Below are 23,080 nucleotides of genomic sequence, written 5' to 3'. Positions count from 1 at the left end.
GATATATTGGGTGATATATTAGGGGGGATATATTTTGGGGATAGGGATATTTTGGGGGGATATATTGGGGGGATAGGGATATTTTGGGGGGATATATTGGGGGATAGGGATATTTGGGGGGATATATTGGGGGGATAGGGATATTTTGGGGGGATAGGGATATTTTGGGGGATATATTGGGGGGATAGGGATATTTTGGGGGGATATATTGGGGGGATAGGGATATTTTGGGGGGATATATTGGGGGATAGGGATATTTGGGGGGATATATTGGGGGGATAGGGATATTTGGAGCGGACCGTCATGTCACCTCTTTAAAGTCCAAACGGCTTTTGCTGTTTTATGCAAATTAACTTTCATCTCTGTCTGTGAAACGTTCTACAACTCTGCAGCTTTCAGCGAATGGGAACACTCTTGTTTACATTCTTAGGCCGGGTTCACACACACTATTTACGGACGTAATTTGGGCGTTTTAACCTCGAATTACGTCCGAAAATACGGCTCCAATGCGCCGGCAAACATCTGCCCATTCATTTGAATGGGTCTTACGATGTTCTGTGCCGACGGTCATTTTTTTTACGCACCGCTGTCAAAAGATGGCACGTAAAAAAGACGCCCGCGTCAAAGAAGTGCCTGTCAACACTTCAGACGTAAATGGAGCTTCAAGACTCCATAGAAAAACAGCTCCAATTACGTCCGTAATGGACGCCGCGAAAAACGCCTGCACATGCCATTATGTCTGACATTCAGGAGCTGTTTTCTCCTGGAAACAACCCCGTAATTTCAGCCGTATCGGACACTGCCGTGTGAACATACCCTAAGGGTCTGTTCACACGCTAGCTGTCATTTACGGCTGAAATGACAGCCTGTTTTCAGAAGAAAACAGCTGCGTCGTTTCACACGTAAATGTCCCGCATATACTGTATATAAGTGTCCCGCATATCATGTATATAAGTGTCCCGCATATAATGTATATAAGCGTCCCGCATATAATGTATATAAGTGTCCCGCATATAATGTATATAAGTGTCCCGCATATAATGTATATAAGTGTCCCGCATATAATGTATATAAGTGTCCGGCATATAATGTATATAAGTGTCCCGCATATAATGTATATAAGTGTCCTGCATATAATGTATATAAGTGTCCCGCATATAATGTATATAAGTGTCCCGCATATAATGTATATAAGTGTCCCGCATATAATGTATATAAGTGTCCTGCATATAATGTATATAAGTGTCCCGCATATAATGTATATAAGTGTCCCGCATATAATGTATATAAGTGTCCCGCATATAATGTATATAAGTGTCCCGCATATAATGTATATAAGTGTCCTGCATATAATGTATATAAGCGTCCTGCATATAATGTATATAAGTGTCCCGCATATAATGTATATAAGTGTCCCGCATATAATGTATATAAGTGTCCCGCATATAATGTATATAAGTGTCCCGCATATAATGTATATAAGTGTCCCGCATATAATGTATATAAGTGTCCCGCATATAATGTATATAAGTGTCCCGCATATAATGTATATAAGTGTCCCGCATATAATGTATATAAGTGTCCCGCATATAATGTATATAAGTGTCCCGCATATAATGTATATAAGTGTCCCGCATATAATGTATATAAGTGTCCCGCATATAATGTATATAAGTGTCCTGCATATAATGTATATAAGCGTCCTGCATATAATGTATATAAGTGTCCCGCATATAATGTATATAAGTGTCCCGCATATAATGTATATAAGTGTCCCGCATATAATGTATATAAGTGTCCTGCATATAATGTATATAAGTGTCCCGCATATAATGTATATAAGTGTCCCGCATATAATGTATATAAGTGTCCCGCATATAATGTATATAAGTGTCCCGCATATAATGTATATAAGTGTCCCGCATATAATGTATATAAGTGTCCCGCATATAATGTATATAAGTGTCCCGCATATAATGTATATAAGTGTCCCGCATATAATGTATATAAGTGTCCCGCATATAATGTATATAAGTGTCCCGCATATAATGTATATAAGTGTCCTGCATATAATGTATATAAGTGTCCCGCATATAATGTATATAAGTGTCCTGCATATAATGTATATAAGTGTCCCGCATATAATGTATATAAGTGTCCCGCATATAATGTATATAAGTGTCCCGCATATAATGTATATAAGTGGCCCGCATATAATGTATATAAGTGTCCCGCATATAATGTATATAAGTGTCCCGCATATAATGTGTATAAGTGTCCCGCATATAATGTATATAAGTGTCCCGCATATAATGTATATAAGTGTCCTGCATATAATGTGTATAAGTGTCCCGCATGTAATGTATAGAAGTGTCCCGCATATCATGTATATAAGTGTCCCGCATATAATGTATATAAGTGTCCCGCATATAATGTATATAAGAGTCCCGCATATAATGTATATAAGTGTCCTGCATATAATGTGTATAAGTGTCCCGCATGTAATGTATAGAAGTGTCCCGCATATCATGTATATAAGTGTCCCGCATATAATGTATATAAGTGTCCCGCATATAATGTATATAAGTGTCCCGCATATAATGTATATAAGTGTCCTGCATATAATGTATATAAGTGTCCCGCATATAATGTATATAAGTGTCCCGCATATAATGTATATAAGTGTCCCGCATATAATGTATATAAGTGTCCTGCATATAATGTATATAAGTGTCCCGCATATAATGTATATAAGTGCCCCGCATGTAATGTATATAAGTGTCCCGCATATAATGTATATAAGTGTCCTGCATATAATGTATATAAGTGTCCCGCATATAATGTATATAAGTGTCCCGCATATAATGTATATAAGTGTCCCGCATATAATGTATATAAGTGTCCCGCATATAATGTATATAAGTGTCCCGCATATAATGTATATAAGTGTCCCGCATATAATGTATATAAGTGTCCCGCATATAATGTATATAAGTGTCCCGCATATAATGTATATAAGTGTCCCGCATATAATGTATATAAGTGTCCTGCATATAATGTATATAAGTGTCCCGCATATAATGTATATAAGTGTCCCGCATATAATGTATATAAGTGTCCCGCATATAATGTATATAAGTGTCCCGCATATAATGTATATAAGTGTCCTGCATATAATGTATATAAGTGTCCCGCATATAATGTATATAAGTGTCCTGCATATAATGTATATAAGTGTCCCGCATGTAATGTATATAAGTGTCCCGCATATAATGTATATAAGTGTCCCGCATATAATGTATATAAGTGTCCCGCATATAATGTATATAAGTGTCCCGCATATAATGTATATAAGTGTCCCGCATATAATGTATATAAGTGTCCCGCATATAATGTATAGAAGTGTCCCGCATATAATGTATATAAGTGTCCCGCATATAATGTATATAAGTGTCCCGCATATAATGTATATAAGTGTCCCGCATATAATGTATATAAGTGTCCCGCATATAATGTATATAAGTGTCCCGCATATAATGTATATAAGTGTCCTGCATATAATGTATATAAGTGTCCCGCATATAATGTATATAAGTGTCCCGCATATAATGTATAGAAGTGTCCCGCATGTAATGTATATAAGTGTCCCGCATATAATGTATATAAGTGTCCCGCATATAATGTATATAAGTGTCCCGCATATAATGTATATAAGTGTCCCGCATATAATGTATATAAGTGTCCCGCATATAATGTATATAAGTGTCCGGCATATAATGTATATAAGTGTCCCGCATATAATGTATATAAGTGTCCCGCATATAATGTATATAAGTGTCCCGCATATCATGTATATAAGTGTCCCGCATATAATGTATATAAGTGTCCCGCATATAATGTATATAAGTGTCCTGCATATAATGTATATAAGTGTCCCGCATATAATGTATATAAGTGTCCCGCATATAATGTATATAAGTGTCCCGCATATAATGTATATAAGTGTAAAGGATCTGCCAGGCACTGCTTCAGGGTTAACTCCCAGAATTAATCAGTCAACACCTGAGTGTACATCCCTGAGACAGACACCAGCTTCCTCCACTCAGGCTGGCAGGCTTAGGAGTGGGAGAGCCTATCGCAACCTGGCCAGACTCAGCTAGCTCCCGCCCTCGGTCTATTTAAGCCTGCTCTTCCTGTCCATCTGTGCTTGTGAATTCTTTCCTTGAGGTTTCCTGGCCCAGCTACAGCTCCTGCTACTTTTTGATCCTGCTCCATACAGACCCCGGCTTACCGACTACTCTTCTGCTTTTCGCTTTGTACCTCGCACTCTCCTGGCTTGACTCGGCTCGTTCACTACTCTGTTGCTCACGGTGTTTCCGCGAGCAACTGCCCATTTCCCTTGCTTGTGTTCCCTTGTTTGTTTGTCGTGTTTGTCATGCACTTACTGAGCGCAGGGACCGCCGCCCAGTTGTACCCCGTCGTCTAGGGCGGGTCGTTGCAAGTAGGCAGGGACAGAGTGGCGGGTAGATTAGGGCTCACTTGTCCGTTTCCCTACCCCCCCCCACCATTACAAATTCACAAGCCCTATACCTAGTCTACCCTGGTCCCTGACACCACTATGGAACCCCGTGAAACCCTGGCTCAGCTAATGCAGGGTCTCTCCCTACAGGTCCAGGCCCTGGCTCAGAGGGTCAACCAGCCTGATGCTACCTTGGTAGTTCCCCTCACCGCACCCCTTGAACCCCACCTCAAGTTGCCCGACCGGTTCTCAGGTGACCGGAGGGCTTTTCTCTCCTTTCGGGAGAGTTGTAAGCTTTACTTTCGCTTAAAGCCTCACTCCTCAGGTTCTGAGAGCCAGCGGGTGGGTATAATTATGTCCCGGCTCCAGGAAGGGCCCCAAGAGTGGGCCTTCTCCTTGGCTCCTGGCGCCCCTGAACTTTCCTCCGTTGATTGTTTCTTTTCTGCCCTCGGACTTATTTATGACGAGACTGACAGAACTGCCTTTGCCGAGAGTCAGCTGGTGACCTTACGTCAGGGTAAGAGACCTGTTGAGGAGTATTGCTCTGACTTTCGGAAGTGGTGCATAGCTTCTCGGTGGAATGACCCTGCCTTAAGGTGCCAGTTTAGGTTGGGTCTGTCGAACGCCCTGAAAGACCTGCTAGTTAGTTATCCCTCTTCTGACTCCTTAGACCAGGTTATGGCTTTAGTGGTACGACTTGACCGACGTCTCAGGGAACGACAACGTGAACGTTTATGTGTTTTTTCCTCCGACTCCCCCATGATGCCTCCCGAAGTCCCGTTGCTTCGTTTCTCCCCTAAAGACTCAGAAATACCTATGCAACTCGGGGCCTCCGTGTCCCCTCAACAACGTAGAGAATTCCGCAGGAAGAATGGTCTCTGCTTCTACTGTGGGGATGTCAAGCATCAAGTAAACAACTGTCCCAAGCGTAAGAATGCTGCCAGAGAGCTCCCGCGTCTAAGTGATCATCGGGGAGGTCACTTGGGCGCACAGGTATTTCCCGTAAATATGAAACGTACTAAGATATTGCTTCCCTTTCAGGTCTCGTTTGGTGGTAGGTCTGCTACCGGCAGTGCCTTCGTGGATTCAGGGTCCTCTACTAATATCATGTCTGTGGAATTTGCTATGTCTCTCGCTATGCCTCTGATTGATTTGCCTAAACCTGTTCCGGTAGTGGGTATCGACTCCACTCCTCTTGCTAATGGTTATTTTACACAGCATACCCCTGTTTTTGAACTCCTTGTTGGCTCCATGCATTTGGAGCAATGCTCTGTACTATTGATGCAGGGATTATCGTACGATTTGGTTCTAGGTCTTCCCTGGTTGCAGTTGCATAATCCTACGTTTGACTGGAATACTGGGGAGCTAACCAAATGGGGTAATGAATGTTGTACGTCATGTTTTTCTGTTAATTCTATTTCTCCCCCTAAGGAGGTGAATACGCTACCCGAGTTTGTTCAGGACTTCGCTGATGTTTTCTCTAAAGAGGCCTCCGAAGTATTACCTCCTCATAGAGAATACGATTGCGCTATCGAATTGGTACCAGGAGCTAAGCTTCCTAAGGGTAGGATATTTAACCTTTCTTGTCCCGAACGTGAAGCCATGAGGGAGTATATCCAGGAATCCCTGGCCAAGGGTTACATTCGTCCCTCTTCTTCTCCGGTAGGTGCTGGCTTCTTCTTCGTAGGGAAGAAGGATGGGGGTCTTAGGCCATGCATTGACTACCGTGGCCTGAATAAGGTCACGGTAAGGAACCAGTATCCCCTTCCTTTGATTCCTGATCTCTTTAATCAGGTTCAGGGGGCCCAATGGTTCTCTAAATTGGATCTACGGGGGGCGTATAACCTTATTCGCATCAAAGAGGGGGATGAGTGGAAGACTGCGTTTAACACGCCCGAAGGCCATTTCGAATACCTCGTCATGCCCTTTGGGTTGTGCAATGCCCCTGCGGTCTTCCAGAACTTCATAAATGAGATTTTGAGAAATTACCTGGGGATATTTCTTGTAGTGTACCTTGATGACATATTGGTGTTTTCCAGGGACTGGTCTTCCCACATAGAGCATGTCAGGAAAGTGCTCCAGGTCCTTCGAGAAAACAAACTGTTTGCCAAAATCGAAAAATGTGTATTTGGGGTACAGGAGATACCATTTTTAGGTCAAATCCTCACTCCTCATGAATTCCGCATGGACCCTGCCAAGGTTCAGGCTGTGGCTGAATGGGTCCAACCTGCCTCCCTGAAAGCGCTACAGTGTTTTTTGGGGTTCGCTAACTATTACAGGAGATTTATTGCTAACTTCTCGGTCGTCGCTAAGCCTCTTACGGACCTCACTCGCAAGGGTGCTGATGTCCTCCATTGGCCCCCTGAGGCCGTCCAGGCTTTTGAGACCCTCAAGAAGTGCTTTATCTCGGCCCCCGTGCTGGTTCAGCCCAACCAAAGGGAGCCATTTATTGTGGAGGTTGACGCGTCCGAGGTGGGAGTGGGGGCCGTCTTGTCCCAGGGTACCAGCTCCCTCACCCATCTCCGCCCCTGTGCTTACTTTTCTAGGAAGTTTTCGCCCACGGAGTGTAACTATGATATTGGCAACCGCGAACTTTTAGCCATTAAATGGGCATTTGAAGAGTGGCGCCACTTCCTGGAGGGGGCTAGGCACCAGGTAACGGTCCTTACCGACCACAAGAATCTGGTTTTCCTAGAATCTGCCCGGAGGCTAAACCCGAGACAAGCTCGATGGGCGTTGTTTTTTACCAGATTCAATTTTTTGGTTACCTATAGGGCCGGGTCTAAAAATATTAAGGCGGATGCACTGTCGCGTAGCTTCATGGCCAGCCCTCCTTCGGAGGAAGATCCTGTTTGTATTTTGCCTCCTGGTATAGTCATTTCCTCTATCGAGTCCGATTTAGTCTCTGAAATTGCGGCTGATCAAGGTTCAGCTCCTGGGAACCTTCCTGAGAACAAGCTGTTTGTTCCCCTGCAATTCCGGCTAAGGGTACTTAGGGAAAATCACGACTCCGCACTATCTGGCCATCCAGGCATCCTGGGTACCAAACACCTCATTACCAGAAATTATTGGTGGCCTGGTTTGCCTAAAGACGTTAAGGCCTACGTCGCCGCCTGTGAGGTTTGTGCCAGGTCCAAGACTCCCAGGTCCCGACCAGCGGGCTTACTGCGTTCGTTGCCCATTCCCCAGAGACCTTGGACACATATCTCCATGGATTTTATCACCGATTTGCCTCCATCCCAAGGCAAGTCGGTGGTGTGGGTGGTGGTAGACCGCTTCAGTAAAATGTGCCACTTTGTGCCCCTCAAGAAACTACCCAACGCCAAGACGTTGGCTACCTTGTTTATCAAACACATCCTGCGTCTCCATGGGGTCCCCGTCAATATTGTTTCTGACAGAGGGGTACAATTTGTTTCATTGTTTTGGAGAGCCTTCTGTAATAAGTTGGGGATTGATCTGTCCTTCTCCTCTGCCTTCCATCCTGAAACCAATGGCCAAACGGAGAGGACTAATCAGTCTCTAGAACAATACTTAAGATGTTTTGTCGCTGACTGTCAATTTGATTGGGTTTCTTTCATTCCCCTCGCCGAATTTTCCCTTAATAACCGGGTCAGTAACTCGTCAGGGGTCTCTCCCTTTTTCTGTAATTTTGGGTTTAATCCACGGTTCTCCTCCGTTTCACCTGGTTGTTCCAACAATCCCGAGGTGGAGGTCGTTCATCGGGATCTGTGCACAGTCTGGGCCCAGGTTCAGAAGAACCTAGAGGCGTCCCAGAGCATACAGAAGGCTCAGGCCGATAGAAGACGTTCTGCTAACCCCCTGTTTGTGGTCGGGGATCTGGTGTGGTTGTCATCCAGGAACTTGCGTCTCAAGGTTCCGTCCAAAAAGTTTGCTCCCCGGTTTATTGGGCCGTATAAGGTCATTGAGGTCCTCAGTCCTGTCTCTTTCCGGCTGGAGTTACCCCCGTCTTTTCGTATACACAACGTGTTTCATGCCTCCCTCCTGAAACGCTGCTCCCCGTCCTTGGCCCCCTCGAGGAAACCTCCTGTTCCCGTCCTCACCCCTGAGGGGGTGGAATTTGAGGTGGCCAGGATCGTGGACAGCAAGATGGTCCAAGGCTCCCTCCAGTACCTGGTCCATTGGAGAGGATACGGGCCCGAGGAGAGGACTTGGGTACCCGCCCGGGATGTTCACGCTGGGGTATTGGTCAGGAGGTTCCACCTGCGTTTCCCCAGTAAGCCAGGTCCACTTAGAAAGGGTCCGGTGGCCCCTCATAAAAGGGGGGGTACTGTAAAGGATCTGCCAGGCACTGCTTCAGGGTTAACTCCCAGAATTAATCAGTCAACACCTGAGTGTACATCCCTGAGACAGACACCAGCTTCCTCCACTCAGGCTGGCAGGCTTAGGAGTGGGAGAGCCTATCGCAACCTGGCCAGACTCAGCTAGCTCCCGCCCTCGGTCTATTTAAGCCTGCTCTTCCTGTCCATCTGTGCTTGTGAATTCTTTCCTTGAGGTTTCCTGGCCCAGCTACAGCTCCTGCTACTTTTTGATCCTGCTCCATACAGACCCCGGCTTACCGACTACTCTTCTGCTTTTCGCTTTGTACCTCGCACTCTCCTGGCTTGACTCGGCTCGTTCACTACTCTGTTGCTCACGGTGTTTCCGCGAGCAACTGCCCATTTCCCTTGCTTGTGTTCCCTTGTTTGTTTGTCGTGTTTGTCATGCACTTACTGAGCGCAGGGACCGCCGCCCAGTTGTACCCCGTCGTCTAGGGCGGGTCGTTGCAAGTAGGCAGGGACAGAGTGGCGGGTAGATTAGGGCTCACTTGTCCGTTTCCCTACCCCCCCCACCATTACAATAAGTGTCCCGCATATAATGTATATAAGTGTCCCGCATATAATGTATATAAGTGTCCCGCATATAATGTATATAAGTGTCCCGCATATAATGTATATAAGTGTCCCGCATATAATGTATATAAGTGTCCCGCATATAATGTATATAAGCGTCCCGCATATAATGTATATAAGCGTCCCGCATATAATGTATATAAGTGTCCCGCATATAATGTATATAAGTGTCCCGCATATAATGTATATAAGTGTCCCGCATATAATGTATATAAGTGTCCCGCATATAATGTATATAAGTGTCCCGCATATAATGTATATAAGTGTCCCGCATATAATGTATATAAGTGTCCCGCATATAATGTATATAAGTGTCCCGCATATCATGTATATAAGTGTCCCGCATATCATGTATATAAGTGTCCCGCATATAATGTATATAAGTGTCCCGCATATAATGTATATAAGTGTCCCGCATATAATGTATATAAGTGTCCCGCATATAATGTATATAAGTGTCCCGCATATACTGTATATAAGTGTCCCGCATATCATGTATATAAGTGTCCCGCATATAATGTATATAAGTGTCCCGCATATAATGTATATAAGTGTCCCGCATATAATGTATATAAGTGTCCCGCATATCATGTATATAAGTGTCCCGCATATCATGTATATAAGTGTCCCGCATATAATGTATATAAGTGTCCCGCATATAATGTATAGAAGTGTCCCGCATATAATGTATAGAAGTGTCCCGCATATAATGTATAGAAGTGTCCCGCATATAATGTATATAAGTGTCTGGCATATAATGTATATAAGTGTCCTGCATATAATGTATATAAGTGTCCCGCATATAATGTATATAAGTGTCCCGCATATAATGTATATAAGTGTCCTGCATATAATGTATATAAGTGTCCTGCATATAATGTATATAAGTGTCCCGCATATAATGTATATAAGTGTCCCGCATATAATGTATATAAGTGTCCCGCATATAATGTATAGAAGTGTCCCGCATATAATGTATAGAAGTGTCCCGCATATAATGTATATAAGTGCCCCGCATATAATGTATATAAGTGTCCCGCATATAATGTATATAAGTGTCTGGCATATAATGTATATAAGTGTCCTGCATATAATGTATATAAGTGTCCCGCATATAATGTATATAAGTGTCCCGCATATAATGTATATAAGTGTCCTGCATATAATGTATATAAGTGTCCTGCATATAATGTATATAAGTGTCCCGCATATAATGTATATAAGTGTCCCGCATATAATGTATATAAGTGTCCCGCATATAATGTATATAAGTGTCCTGCATATAATGTATATAAGTGTCCCGCATATAATGTATATAAGTGTCCCGCATATAATGTATATAAGTGTCCCGCATATCATGTATATAAGTGTCCCGCATATAATGTATATAAGTGTCCCGCATATAATGTATATAAGTGTCCTGCATATAATGTATATAAGTGTCCCGCATATAATGTATATAAGTGTCCCGCATATAATGTATATAAGTGTCCTGCATATAATGTATATAAGTGTCCTGCATATAATGTATATAAGTGTCCCGCATATAATGTATATAAGTGTCCCGCATATAATGTATATAAGTGTCCCGCATATAATGTATAGAAGTGTCCCGCATATAATGTATAGAAGTGTCCCGCATATAATGTATAGAAGTGTCCCGCATATAATGTATATAAGTGTCCCGCATATAATGTATATAAGTGTCCCGCATATAATGTATATAAGTGTCCCGCATATAATGTATATAAGTGTCCCGCATATAATGTATATAAGTGTCCCGCATATAATGTATATAAGTGTCCCGCATATAATGCATATAAGTGCCCCGCATATAATGTATATAAGTGTCCCGCATATAATGTATATAAGTGTCCCGCATATAATGCATATAAGTGCCCCGCATATAATGTATATAAGTGTCCCGCATGTAATGTGTATAAGTGTCCCGCATGTAATGTGTATAAGTGTCCCGCATGTAATGTATATAAGTGTCCCGCATATAATGTATATAAGTGTCCCGCATATAATGTATATAAGTGTCCCGCATGTAATGTATATAAGTGTCCCGCATATAATGTATATAAGTGTCCCGCATATAATGTATATAAGTGTCCCGCATATAATGTATAGAAGTGTCCCGCATATAATGTATAGAAGTGTCCCGCATATAATGTATAGAAGTGTCCCGCATATAATGTATATAAGTGTCCCGCATATAATGTATATAAGTGTCCCGCATATAATGTATAGAAGTGTCCCGCATATAATGTATATAAGTGTCCCGCATATAATGTATATAAGTGTCCCGCATATAATGTATATAAGAGTCCCGCATATAATGTATATAAGTGTCCCGCATATAATGTATATAAGCGTCCCGCATATAATGTATATAAGCGTCCCGCATATAATGTATATAAGCGTCCCGCATATAATGTATATAAGTGTCCCGCATATAATGTATATAAGTGTCCCGCATATAATGTATAGAAGTGTCCTGCATATAATGTATAGAAGTGTCCTGCATATAATGTATAGAAGTGTCCCGCATATAATGTATATAAGTGTCCCGCATATAATGTGTATAAGTGTCCCGCGTATAATGTATATAAGTGTCCCACGTATAATGTGTATAAGTGTCCCGCGTATAATGTGTATAAGTGTCCCGCGTATAATGTGTATAAGTGTCCCGCATATAATGTATATAAGTGTCCCGCATATAATGTATATAAGTGTCCCGCATATAATGTGTATAAGTGTCCCGCATGTAATGTGTATAAGTGTCCCGCATATAATGTATATAAGTGTCCCGCATATAATGTGTATAAGTGTCCCGCATATAATGTATATAAGTGTCCCGCATATAATGTATATAAGTGTCCCGCATATAATGTATATAAGTGTCCCGCATATAATGTGTATAAGTGTCCCGCATGTAATGTATATAAGTGTCCCGCATATAATGTATATAAGTGTCCCGCATATAATGTATATAAGTGTCCCGCATATAATGTATATAAGTGTCCCGCATATAATGTATATAAGTGTCCCGCATATAATGTATATAAGTGTCCCGCATATAATGTATATAAGTGTCCCGCATATAATGTATATAAGTGTCCCGCATATAATGTATATAAGTGTCCCGCATATAATGTATAGAAGTGTCCCGCATATAATGTATAAGTGTCCCGCATATAATGTATATAAGTGTCCCGCATATAGTGTATAGAAGTGTCCCGCATGTAATGTATATGTGTCCTGCATATAATGTATATAAGTGTCCTGCATATAATGTATATAAGTGTCCCGCATATAATGTATATAAGTGTCCCGCATATAATGTATATAAGTGTCCCGCATATAATGTGTATAAGTGTCCCGCATATAATGTATATAAGTGTCCCGCATATAATGTGTATAAGTGTCCCGCATATCATGTATATAAGTGTCCCGCATATAATGTATATAAGTGTCCCGCATATAATGTATATAAGTGTCCTGCATATAATGTATATAAGTGTCCCGCATATAATGTATATAAGTGTCCCGCATGTAATGTATATAAGTGTCCCGCATATAATGTATATAAGTGTCCCGCATATAATGTATATAAGTGTCCCGCATATAATGTATATAAGTGTCCCGCATGTAATGTATATAAGTGTCCCGCATGTAATGTATATAAGTGTCCTGCATATAATGTATATAAGTGTCCCGCATATAATGTATATAAGTGTCCCGCATGTAATGTATATAAGTGTCCCGCATATAATGTATATAAGTGTCCCGCATATAATGTATATAAGTGTCCCGCATATAATGTATATAAGTGTCCCGCATGTAATGTATATAAGTGTCCCGCATATAATGTATATAAGTGTCCCGCATATAATGTGTATAAGTGTCCCGCGTATAATGTATTACAGGTCGTCTGCACAATACGTCAAATGAATGGGCAGATGTTTGCCGACGTATTGGAGCCCTATTTTCAGACGTAAAACGAGGCATAATACGCCTCGTTTACGCCTGAAAATAGGTCGTGTGAACCCAGCCTAAGGGTGCACAACTAGTCCTGTTGGGTGTAATCCCATTACACAGGGTGAGAGCGTTACTGTCCCTGTAAAGGCCCCCAGGTGTCTGGCTCTGGTGTCCTTGTGAGGGATTTCTCTGCTGCTCATGTGATGACTGGAGGAATAAAACAGCAGCCGGCGTTCCCGGACTTTGGTGGATTATATTACAACTTTAGGACATGAGACTCCTGAGAGCACTTGGGAGCATCCGTGTTGTGACCCCAGGGTGGGCGGGGCTTATAGTGGACGCAATCACTGATGTATCTGTAAAGAGGACGCTAAAACTTCATGTGAATGTGTCCGTCTATATACAAGAGAGTGACGACCGTGCGGATATTTAGTTACTATTATTATATTATTTTATTATTATTCTATTATTAGTTCTGACCTCTTCTCTTTTCCTCTGCAGCCACAACCAGCGCACGACGACGTTCAGACACCCGGTGACGGGCGAGATTTCTCCGGAGAATGCAGAGTTTGACCTCCGTGACGAGTAGGTATCTTCTCTGGATGATGACTGTGATGTTTGCCTCTGACTGGGGTCGCTCTCGGGCTCTGCGCTTGTCTTCTGGTTTTTAGCATCGTTATGGACTTCTCCTTTAACATGTAAATCCCACATTGAAGGGATTTCCCACCATCAGCAATGACTACGTAAAGATACCAATGGAATAGTGACTGCAGCTCTGGATGTGACTGGAGTATACGACATGATGTAACAACAGAGATGTCACTGCAGCTCTGGATGTGACTGTAGATTTGTGTAAGATAAGGAAGGCAAAGGGTTTACATTGTTCAATATCTGTAGATATAAAATGTACTAGAATGTTCGATGCTGGAGCTGCCCTTTAAGTTTATAGTAATGACTGTCGGCTCAGGTCGCTGCGTACCCTGTCGGCTCAGGTCGCTGCGTACCCTGTCGGCTCAGGTCGCTGCGTACCCTGTCGGCTCAGGTCGCTGCGTACCCTGTCGGCTCAGGTCGCTGCGTACCCTGTCGGCTCAGGTCGCGGCGTACCCTGTCGGCTCAGGTCGCGGCGTACCCTGTCGGCTCAGGTCGCTGCGTACCCTGTCGGCTCAGGTCGCTGCGTACCCTGTCGGCTCAGGTCGCTGCGTACCCTGTCGGCTCAGGTCGCTGCGTACCCTGTCGGCTCAGGTCGCTGCGTACCCTGTCGGCTCAGGTCGCTGCGTACCCTGTCGGCTCAGGTCGCGGCGTACCCTGTCGGCTCAGGTCGCGGCGTACCCTGTCGGCTCAGGTCGCTGCGTACCCTGTCGGCTCAGGTCGCTGCGTACCCTGTCGGCTCAGGTCGCTGCGTACCCTGTCGGCTCAGGTCGCTGCGTACCCTGTCGGCTCAGGTCGCTGCGTACCCTGTCGGCTCAGGTCGCTGCGTACCCTGTCGGCTCAGGTCGCGGCGTACCCTGTCGGCTCAGGTCGCGGCGTACCCTGTCGGCTCAGGTCGCGGCGTACCCTGTCGGCTCAGGTCGCGGCGTACCCTGTCGGCTCAGGTCGCGGCGTACCCTGTCGGCTCAGGTCGCTGCGTACCCTGTCGGCTCAGGTCGCTGCGTACCCTGTCGGCTCAGGTCGCTGCGTACCCTGTCGGCTCAGGTCGCTGCGTACCCTGTCGGCTCAGGTCGCGGCGTACCCTGTCGGCTCAGGTCGCTGCGTACCCTGTCGGCTCAGGTCGCTGCGTACCCTGTCGGCTCAGGTCGCTGCGTACCCTGTCGGCTCAGGTCGCTGCGTACCCTGTCGGCTCAGGTCGCTGCGTACCCTGTCGGCTCAGGTCGCTGCGTACCCTGTCGGCTCAGGTCGCGGCGTACCCTGTCGGCTCTGGTCGCGGCGTACCCTGTCGGCTCAGGTCGCGGCGTACCCTGTCGGCTCAGGTCGCGGCGTACCCTGTCGGCTCAGGTCGCGGCGTACCCTGTCGGCTCAGGTCGCGGCGTACCCTGTCGGCTCAGGTCGCGGCGTACCCTGTCGGCTCAGGTCGCGGCGCACCGTGTCGTCTCAGGTCGTGGCAGTGGGCACAGTGGGTGGCAGGATGCTGCAGTCCTGTGTGTGCTGCACTTTTAGTGAGAGGTTTTTGCCGCCCCTGGGGAGAGGTCTCGTTCCATTCGCCGTGCCCGTTACTATGGCAGCTGTAGACACCACCAGCAGCTCCTGGTTGAGGACTTGCTCCGTTCTGCCATTATCCGTGTACCTGCCCTAGCGGCATAAAGTGGCGGAGCAGAAGTAACTTCTATATATTGGAGTACAGTCGACAGCAGTGAAATGTTCCCCTCCGCCCGCTCCGACCTGACGTCACTGCGGATCACCTTCTATAAACTTCAAACATTCTCCACAAATAAAACTTGTCCTGTCCGATGTAAATAATGACAAGTCCTGTAAGTCTTCGGGCTCATTCAGACGAGCGTGAATATCCGTGTGCGGCGCCCGGAAATCTCATCCGCTCTCAGCCCCCGAGCGCTGTCACCACAATTTGGTCTTCGATACTTTGTATATTATTGTGATTCTCGATACCAAAACGATACTTTGCCAACAATAATAAATAAAATAAAAAGTTCTTCCATTTTCTGATGCGAGGCGCGAGGTCTGAGGAAATGTGACCCGCCCGGTGCCGCACATTAATAGTCATTAACCCCATCATGTTCCTCAGTCATAGTGGACGACATTGGGTTAATGTCTGCGCTACATGATTCCTCGCGCCTCACAATAATAAGTGAATGAAAGTGGGTTTTATTTTATAACAGTGTAAACATGAAATGACGCTATAAATGTATTATTACAGTCACGGCGATAACGAATATGTGAATATTAGATCTCTGTGCTGTCTCTGCAGTCACCCTCTCTGGTTAGATCTCTGTGCTGTCTCTGCAGTCCCCCTCTCTGGTTAGATCTCTGTGCTGTCTCTGCAGTCCCCCTCTCTGGTTAGATCTCTGTGCTGTCTCTGCAGTCACCTTCTCTGGTTAGATCTCTGTGCAGTCTCTGCAGTCACCCTCTCTGGTTAGATCTCTGTGCTGTCTCTGCAGTCCCCCTCTCTGGTTAGATCTCTGTGCTGTCTCTGCAGTCACCTTCTCTGGTTAGATCTCTGTGCAGTCTCTGCAGTCACCCTCTCTGGTTAGATCTCTGTGCTGTCCCTGCAGTCCCCCTCTCTGGTTAGATCTCTGTGCTGTCTCTGCAGTCCCCCTCTCTGGTTAGATCTCTGTGCTGTCTCTGCAGTCACCCTCTCTGGTTAGATCTCTGTGCTGTCTCTGCAGTCCCCCTCTCTGGTTAGATCTCTGTGCTGTCTCTGCAGTCACCTTCTCTGGTTAGATCTCTGTGCAGTCTCTGCAGTCACCCTCTCTGGTTAGATCTCTGTGCTGTCCCTGCAGTCACCCTCTCTGGTTAGATCTCTGTGCTGTCTCTGCAGTCCCCCTCTCTGGTTAGATCTCTGTGCTGTCTCTGCAGTCACCCTCTCTGGTTAGATCTCTGTGCTGTCTCTGCAGTCCCCCTCTCTGGTTAGATCTCTGTGCTGTCTCTGCAGTCACCCTCTCTGGTTAGATCTCTGTGCTGTCTCTGCAGTCCCCCTCTCTGGTTAGATCTCTGTGCTGTCTCTGCAGTCCCCCTCTCTGGTTAGATCTCTGTGCTGTCTCTGCAGTCACCTTCTCTGGTTAGATCTCTGTGCAGTCTCTGCAGTCACCCTCTCTGGTTAGATCTCTGTGCTGTCCCTGCAGTCCCCCTCTCTGGTTAGATCTCTGTGCTGTCTCTGCAGTCCCCCTCTCTGGTTAGATCTCTGTGCTGTCTCTGCAGTCACCCTCTCTGGTTAGATCTCTGTGCTGTCTCTGCAGTCCCCCTCTCTGGTTAGATCTCTGTGCTGTCTCTGCAGTCACCTTCTCTGGTTAGATCTCTGTGCAGTCTCTGCAGTCACCCTCTCTGGTTAGATCTCTGTGCTGTCCCTGCAGTCACCCTCTCTGGTTAGATCTCTGTGCTGTCTCTGCAGTCCCCCTCTCTGGTTAGATCTCTGTGCTGTCTCTGCAGTCACCCTCTCTGGTTAGATCTCTGTGCTGTCTCTGCAGTCCCCCTCTCTGGTTAGATCTCTGTGCTGTCTCTGCAGTCACCCTCTCTGGTTAGATCTCTGTGCTGTCTCTGCAGTCCCCCTCTCTGGTTAGATCTCTGTGCTGTCTCTGCAGTCACCCTCTCTGGTTAGATCTCTGTGCTGTCTCTGCGGTCACCCTCTCTGGTTAGATCTCTGTGCTGTCTCTGCAGTCACCCTCTCTGGTTAGATCTCTGTGCTGTCTCTGCAGTCACCCTCTCTGGTTAGATCTCTGTGCTGTCTCTGCAGTCACCCTCTCTGGTTAGATCTCTGTGCTGTCTCTGCAGTCCCCCTCTCTGGTTAGATCTCTGTGCTGTCTCTGCAGTCCCCCTCTCTGGTTAGATCTCTGTGCTGTCTCTGCAGTCACCTTCTCTGGTTAGATCTCTGTGCAGTCTCTGCAGTCACCCTCTCTGGTTAGATCTCTGTGCTGTCCCTGCAGTCACCCTCTCTGGTTAGATCTCTGTGCTGTCTCTGCAGTCCCCCTCTCTGGTTAGATCTCTGTGCTGTCTCTGCAGTCACCCTCTCTGGTTAGATCTCTGTGCTGTCTCTGCAGTCCCCCTCTCTGGTTAGATCTCTGTGCTGTCTCTGCAGTCACCTTCTCTGGTTAGATCTCTGTGCAGTCTCTGCAGTCACCCTCTCTGGTTAGATCTCTGTGCTGTCCCTGCAGTCACCCTCTCTGGTTAGATCTCTGTGCTGTCTCTGCAGTCCCCCTCTCTGGTTAGATCTCTGTGCTGTCTCTGCAGTCACCCTCTCTGGTTAGATCTCTGTGCTGTCTCTGCAGTCCCCCTCTCTGGTTAGATCTCTGTGCTGTCTCTGCAGTCACCCTCTCTGGTTAGATCTCTGTGCTGTCTCTGCAGTCCCCCTCTCTGGTTAGATCTCTGTGCTGTCTCTGCAGTCACCCTCTCTGGTTAGATCTCTGTGCTGTCTCTGCGGTCACCCTCTCTGGTTAGATCTCTGTGCTGTCTCTGCAGTCACCCTCTCTGGTTAGATCTCTGTGCTGTCTCTGCAGTCACCCTCTCTGGTTAGATCTCTGTGCCCTCTGTGGTTAGATCTCTGTGCTGTCTCTGCAGTCACCCTCTCTGGTTAGATCTCTGTGCTGTCTCTGCAGTCACCCTCTCTGGTTAGATCTCTGTGCTGTCTCTGCAGTCACCCTCTCTGGTTAGATCTCTGTGCTGTCTCTGCAGTCACCTTCTCTGGTTAGATCTCTGTGCTGTCTCTGCAGTCACCCTCTCTGGTTAGATCTCTGTGCTGTCTCTGCAGTCACCTTCTCTGGTTAGATCTCTGTGCAGTCTCTGCAGTCACCCTCTCTGGTTAGATCTCTGTGCTGTCCCTGCAGTCACCCTCTCTGGTTAGATCTCTGTGCTGTCTCTGCAGTCACCCTCTCTGGTTAGATCTCTGTGCTGTCTCTGCAGTCCCCCTCTCTGGTTAGATCTCTGTGCTGTCTCTGCAGTCACCCTCTCTGGTTAGATCTCTGTGCTGTCTCTGCAGTCACCCTCTCTGGTTAGATCTCTGTGCTGTCTCTGCGGTCACCCTCTCTGGTTAGATCTCTGTGCTGTCTCTGCAGTCACCCTCTCTGGTTAGATCTCTGTGCTGTCTCTGCAGTCACCCTCTCTGGTTAGATCTCTGTGCCCTCTGTGGTTAGATCTCTGTGCTGTCTCTGCAGTCACCCTCTCTGGTTAGATCTCTGTGCTGTCTCTGCAGTCACCCTCTCTGGTTAGATCTCTGTGCTGTCTCTGCAGTCACCCTCTCTGGTTAGATCTCTGTGCTGTCTCTGCAGTCACCTTCTCTGGTTAGATCTCTGTGCTGTCTCTGCAGTCACCCTCTCTGGTTAGATCTCTGTGCTGTCTCTGCAGTCACCCTCTCTGGTTAGATCTCTGTGCTGTCTCTGCAGTCACCCTCTCTGGTTAGATCTCTGTGCTGTCTCTGCAGTCACCCTCTCTGGTTAGATCTCTGTGCTGTCTCTGCAGTCACCCTCTCTGGTTAGATCTCTGTGCCCTCTGTGGTTAGATCTCTGTGCTGTCTCTGCAGTCACCTTCTCTGGTTAGATCTCTGTGCTGTCTCTGCAGTCACCCTCTCTGGTTAGATCTCTGTGCTGTCTCTGCAGTCACCCTCTCTGGTTAGATCTCTGTGCTGTCTCTGCAGTCATCCTCTCTGGTTAGATCTCTGTGCTGTCTCTGCAGTCACCTTCTCTGGTTAGATCCCTGTGCAGTCTCTGCAGTCCCCCTCTCTGGTTAGATCTCTGTGCTGTCTCTGCAGTCACCTTCTCTGGTTAGATCTCTGTGCAGTCTCTGCAGTCACCCTCTCTGGTTAGATCTCTGTGCTGTCCCTGCAGTCACCCTCTCTGGTTAGATCTCTGTGCTGTCTCTGCAGTCACCCTCTCTGGTTAGATCTCTGTGCTGTCTCTGCAGTCCCCCTCTCTGGTTAGATCTCTGTGCTGTCTCTGCAGTCACCCTCTCTGGTTAGATCTCTGTGCTGTCTCTGCAGTCCCCCTCTCTGGTTAGATCTCTGTGCTGTCTCTGCAGTCACCCTCTCTGGTTAGATCTCTGTGCTGTCTCTGCGGTCACCCTCTCTGGTTAGATCTCTGTGCTGTCTCTGCAGTCACCCTCTCTGGTTAGATCTCTGTGCTGTCTCTGCAGTCACCCTCTCTGGTTAGATCTCTGTGCCCTCTGTGGTTAGATCTCTGTGCTGTCTCTGCAGTCACCTTCTCTGGTTAGATCTCTGTGCTGTCTCTGCAGTCACCCTCTCTGGTTAGATCTCTGTGCTGTCTCTGCAGTCACCCTCTCTGGTTAGATCTCTGTGCTGTCTCTGCAGTCACCCTCTCTGGTTAGATCTCTGTGCTGTCTCTGCAGTCACCCTCTCTGGTTAGATCTCTGTGCTGTCCCTGCAGTCACCCTCTCTGGTTAGATCTCTGTGCTGTCTCTGCAGTCACATTCTCTGGTTAGATCTTTGTGCAGTCTCTGCAGTCCCCCTCTCTGGTTAGATCTCTGTGCTGTCCCTGCAGTCACCCTCTCTGGTTAGATCTCTGTGCTGTCTCTGCAGTCACCCTCTCTGGTTAGATCTCTGTGCTGTCTCTGCAGTCCCCCTCTCTGGTTAGATCTCTGTGCTGTCTCTGCAGTCACCCTCTCTGGTTAGATCTCTGTGCTGTCTCTGCAGTCACCCTCTCTGGTTAGATCTCTGTGCTGTCTCTGCAGTCACCCTCTCTGGTTAGATCTCTGTGCTGTCTCTGCAGTCACCCTCTCTGGTTAGATCTCTGTGCTGTCTCTGCAGTCCCCCTCTCTGGTTAGATCTCTGTGCTGTCTCTGCAGTCACCCTCTCTGGTTAGATCTCTGTGCTGTCTCTGCAGTCACCTTCTCTGGTTAGAACTCTGTGCTGTCTCTGCAGTCACCCTCTCTGGTTAGATCTCTGTGCTGTCTCTGCAGTCACCCTCTCTGGTTAGATCTCTGTGCTGTCCCTGCAGTCACCCTCTCTGGTTAGATCTCTGTGCTGTCTCTGCAGTCCCCCTCTCTGGTTAGATCTCTGTGCTGTCTCTGCAGTCACCCTCTCTGGTTAGATCTCTGTGCTGTCTCTGCAGTCACCCTCTCTGGTTAGATCTCTGTGCTGTCTCTGCAGTCACCCTCTCTGGTTAGATCTCTGTGCTGTCTCTGCAGTCACCCTCTCTGGTTAGATCTCTGTGCTGTCTCTGCAGTCACCCTCTCTGGTTAGATCTCTGTGCTGTCTCTGCAGTCACCTTCTCTGGTTAGATCTCTGTGCTGTCTCTGCAGTCACCCTCTCTGGTTAGATCTCTGTGCTGTCTCTGCAGTCACCCTCTCTGGTTAGATCTCTGTGCTGTCTCTGCAGTCACCCTCTCTGGTTAGATCTCTGTGCTGTCTCTGCAGTCACCCTCTCTGGTTAGATCTCTGTGCTGTCTCTGCAGTCACCCTCTCTGGTTAGATCTCTGTGCCCTCTGTGGTTAGATCTCTGTGCTGTCTCTGCAGTCACCTTCTCTGGTTAGATCTCTGTGCTGTCTCTGCAGTCACCCTCTCTGGTTAGATCTCTGTGCTGTCTCTGCAGTCACCCTCTCTGGTTAGATCTCTGTGCTGTCTCTGCAGTCACCCTCTCTGGTTAGATCTCTGTGCTGTCCCTGCAGTCACCCTCTCTGGTTAGATCTCTGTGCTGTCTCTGCAGTCCCCCTCTCTGGTTAGATCTCTGTGCTGTCCCTGCAGTCACCCTCTCTGGTTAGATCTCTGTGCTGTCTCTGCAGTCACCCTCTCTGGTTAGATCTCTGTGCTGTCCCTGCAGTCACCCTCTCTGGTTAGATCTCTGTGCTGTCTCTGCAGTCACCCTCTCTGGTTAGATCTCTGTGCTGTCTCTGCAGTCACCCTCTCTGGTTAGATCTCTGTCCTCTCTGCAGTCACCCTCTCTGGTTAGATCTCTGTGCAGTCTCTGCAGTCACCTTCTCTGGTTAGATCTCTGTGCTGTCTCTGCAGTCACCCTCTCTGGTTAGATCTCTGTCCTCTCTGCAGTCACCCTCTCTGGTTAGATCTCTGTCCTCTCTGCAGTCACCCTCTCTGGTTAGATCTCTGTCCTCTCTGCAGTCACCCTCTCTGGTTAGATCTCTGTGCTGTCTCTGCAGTCACCCTCTCTGGTTAGATCTCTGTGCTGTCCCTGCAGTCACCCTCTCTGGTTAGATCTCTGTGCTATCTCTGCAGTCACCCTCTCTGGTTAGATCTCTGTGCAGTCTCTGCAGTCACCCTCTCTGGTTAGATCTCTGTGCAGTCTCTGCAGTCACCCTCTCTGGTTAGATCTCTGTGCCCTCTGTGGTTAGATCTCTGTGCCGTCTCTGGTTAGATCTCTGTGCTGTCTCTGCAGTCCCCCTCTCTGGTTAGATCTCTGTGCTGTCTCTGCAGTCACCTTCTCTGGTTAGATCTCTGTGCTGTCTCTGCAGTCACCCTCTCTGCTTAGATCTCTGTGCTGTCTCTGCAGTCACCCTCTCTGGTTAGATCTCTGTGCTGTCTCTGCAGTCCCCCTCTCTGGTTAGATCTCTGTGCTGTCTCTGCAGTCCCCCTCTCTGGTTAGATCTCTGTGCAGTCTCTGCAGTCACCCTCTCTGGTTAGATCTCTGTGCAGTCTCTGCAGTCACCCTCTCTGGTTAGATCTTTGTGCTGTCTCTGCAGTCCCCCTCTCTGGTTAGATCTCTGTGCTGTCTCTGCAGTCCCCCTCTCTGGTTAGATCTCTGTGCAGTCTCTGCAGTCACCCTCTCTGGTTAGATCTCTGTGCAGTCTCTGCAGTCACCCTCTCTGGTTAGATCTTTGTGCAGTCTCTGCAGTCCCCCTCTCTGGTTAGATCTCTGTGCTGTCTCTGCAGTCACCCTCTCTGGTTAGATCTCTGTGCTGTCTCTGCAGTCACCCTTTCTGGTTAGATCTCTGTGCAGTCTCTGCAGTCCCCCTCTCTGGTTAGATCTCTGTGCAGTCTCTGCAGTCACCCTCTCTGGTTAGATCTCTGTGCTGTCTCTGCAGTCACCCTCTCTGGTTAGATC

General features: G+C 46.9%; 1 protein-coding gene across 4 annotated transcripts in view; it reads left to right on the top strand.

Moving 5' to 3' along the window:
* The window catches only part of PLEKHA7 (pleckstrin homology domain containing A7), a 164,363-nt gene that overhangs the window by 74,966 nt on the left and 66,317 nt on the right, over positions 1-23,080 (top strand). For all 4 annotated transcript variants that reach the window (XM_075838219.1, XM_075838217.1, XM_075838215.1 and 1 more), the window contains exon 4: positions 13,915-13,998. In XM_075838219.1, the coding sequence (XP_075694334.1) occupies positions 13,915-13,998 (84 nt within the window). The remainder of the gene's footprint in view (positions 1-13,914; positions 13,999-23,080) is intronic.

The sequence above is a fragment of the Rhinoderma darwinii genome, chromosome 9 (genome assembly GCF_050947455.1).
Source record: "Rhinoderma darwinii isolate aRhiDar2 chromosome 9, aRhiDar2.hap1, whole genome shotgun sequence".
Lineage (NCBI taxonomy): Eukaryota > Metazoa > Chordata > Amphibia > Anura > Rhinodermatidae > Rhinoderma > Rhinoderma darwinii.
This window is presented reverse-complemented; position numbering and strand designations above follow the sequence as displayed.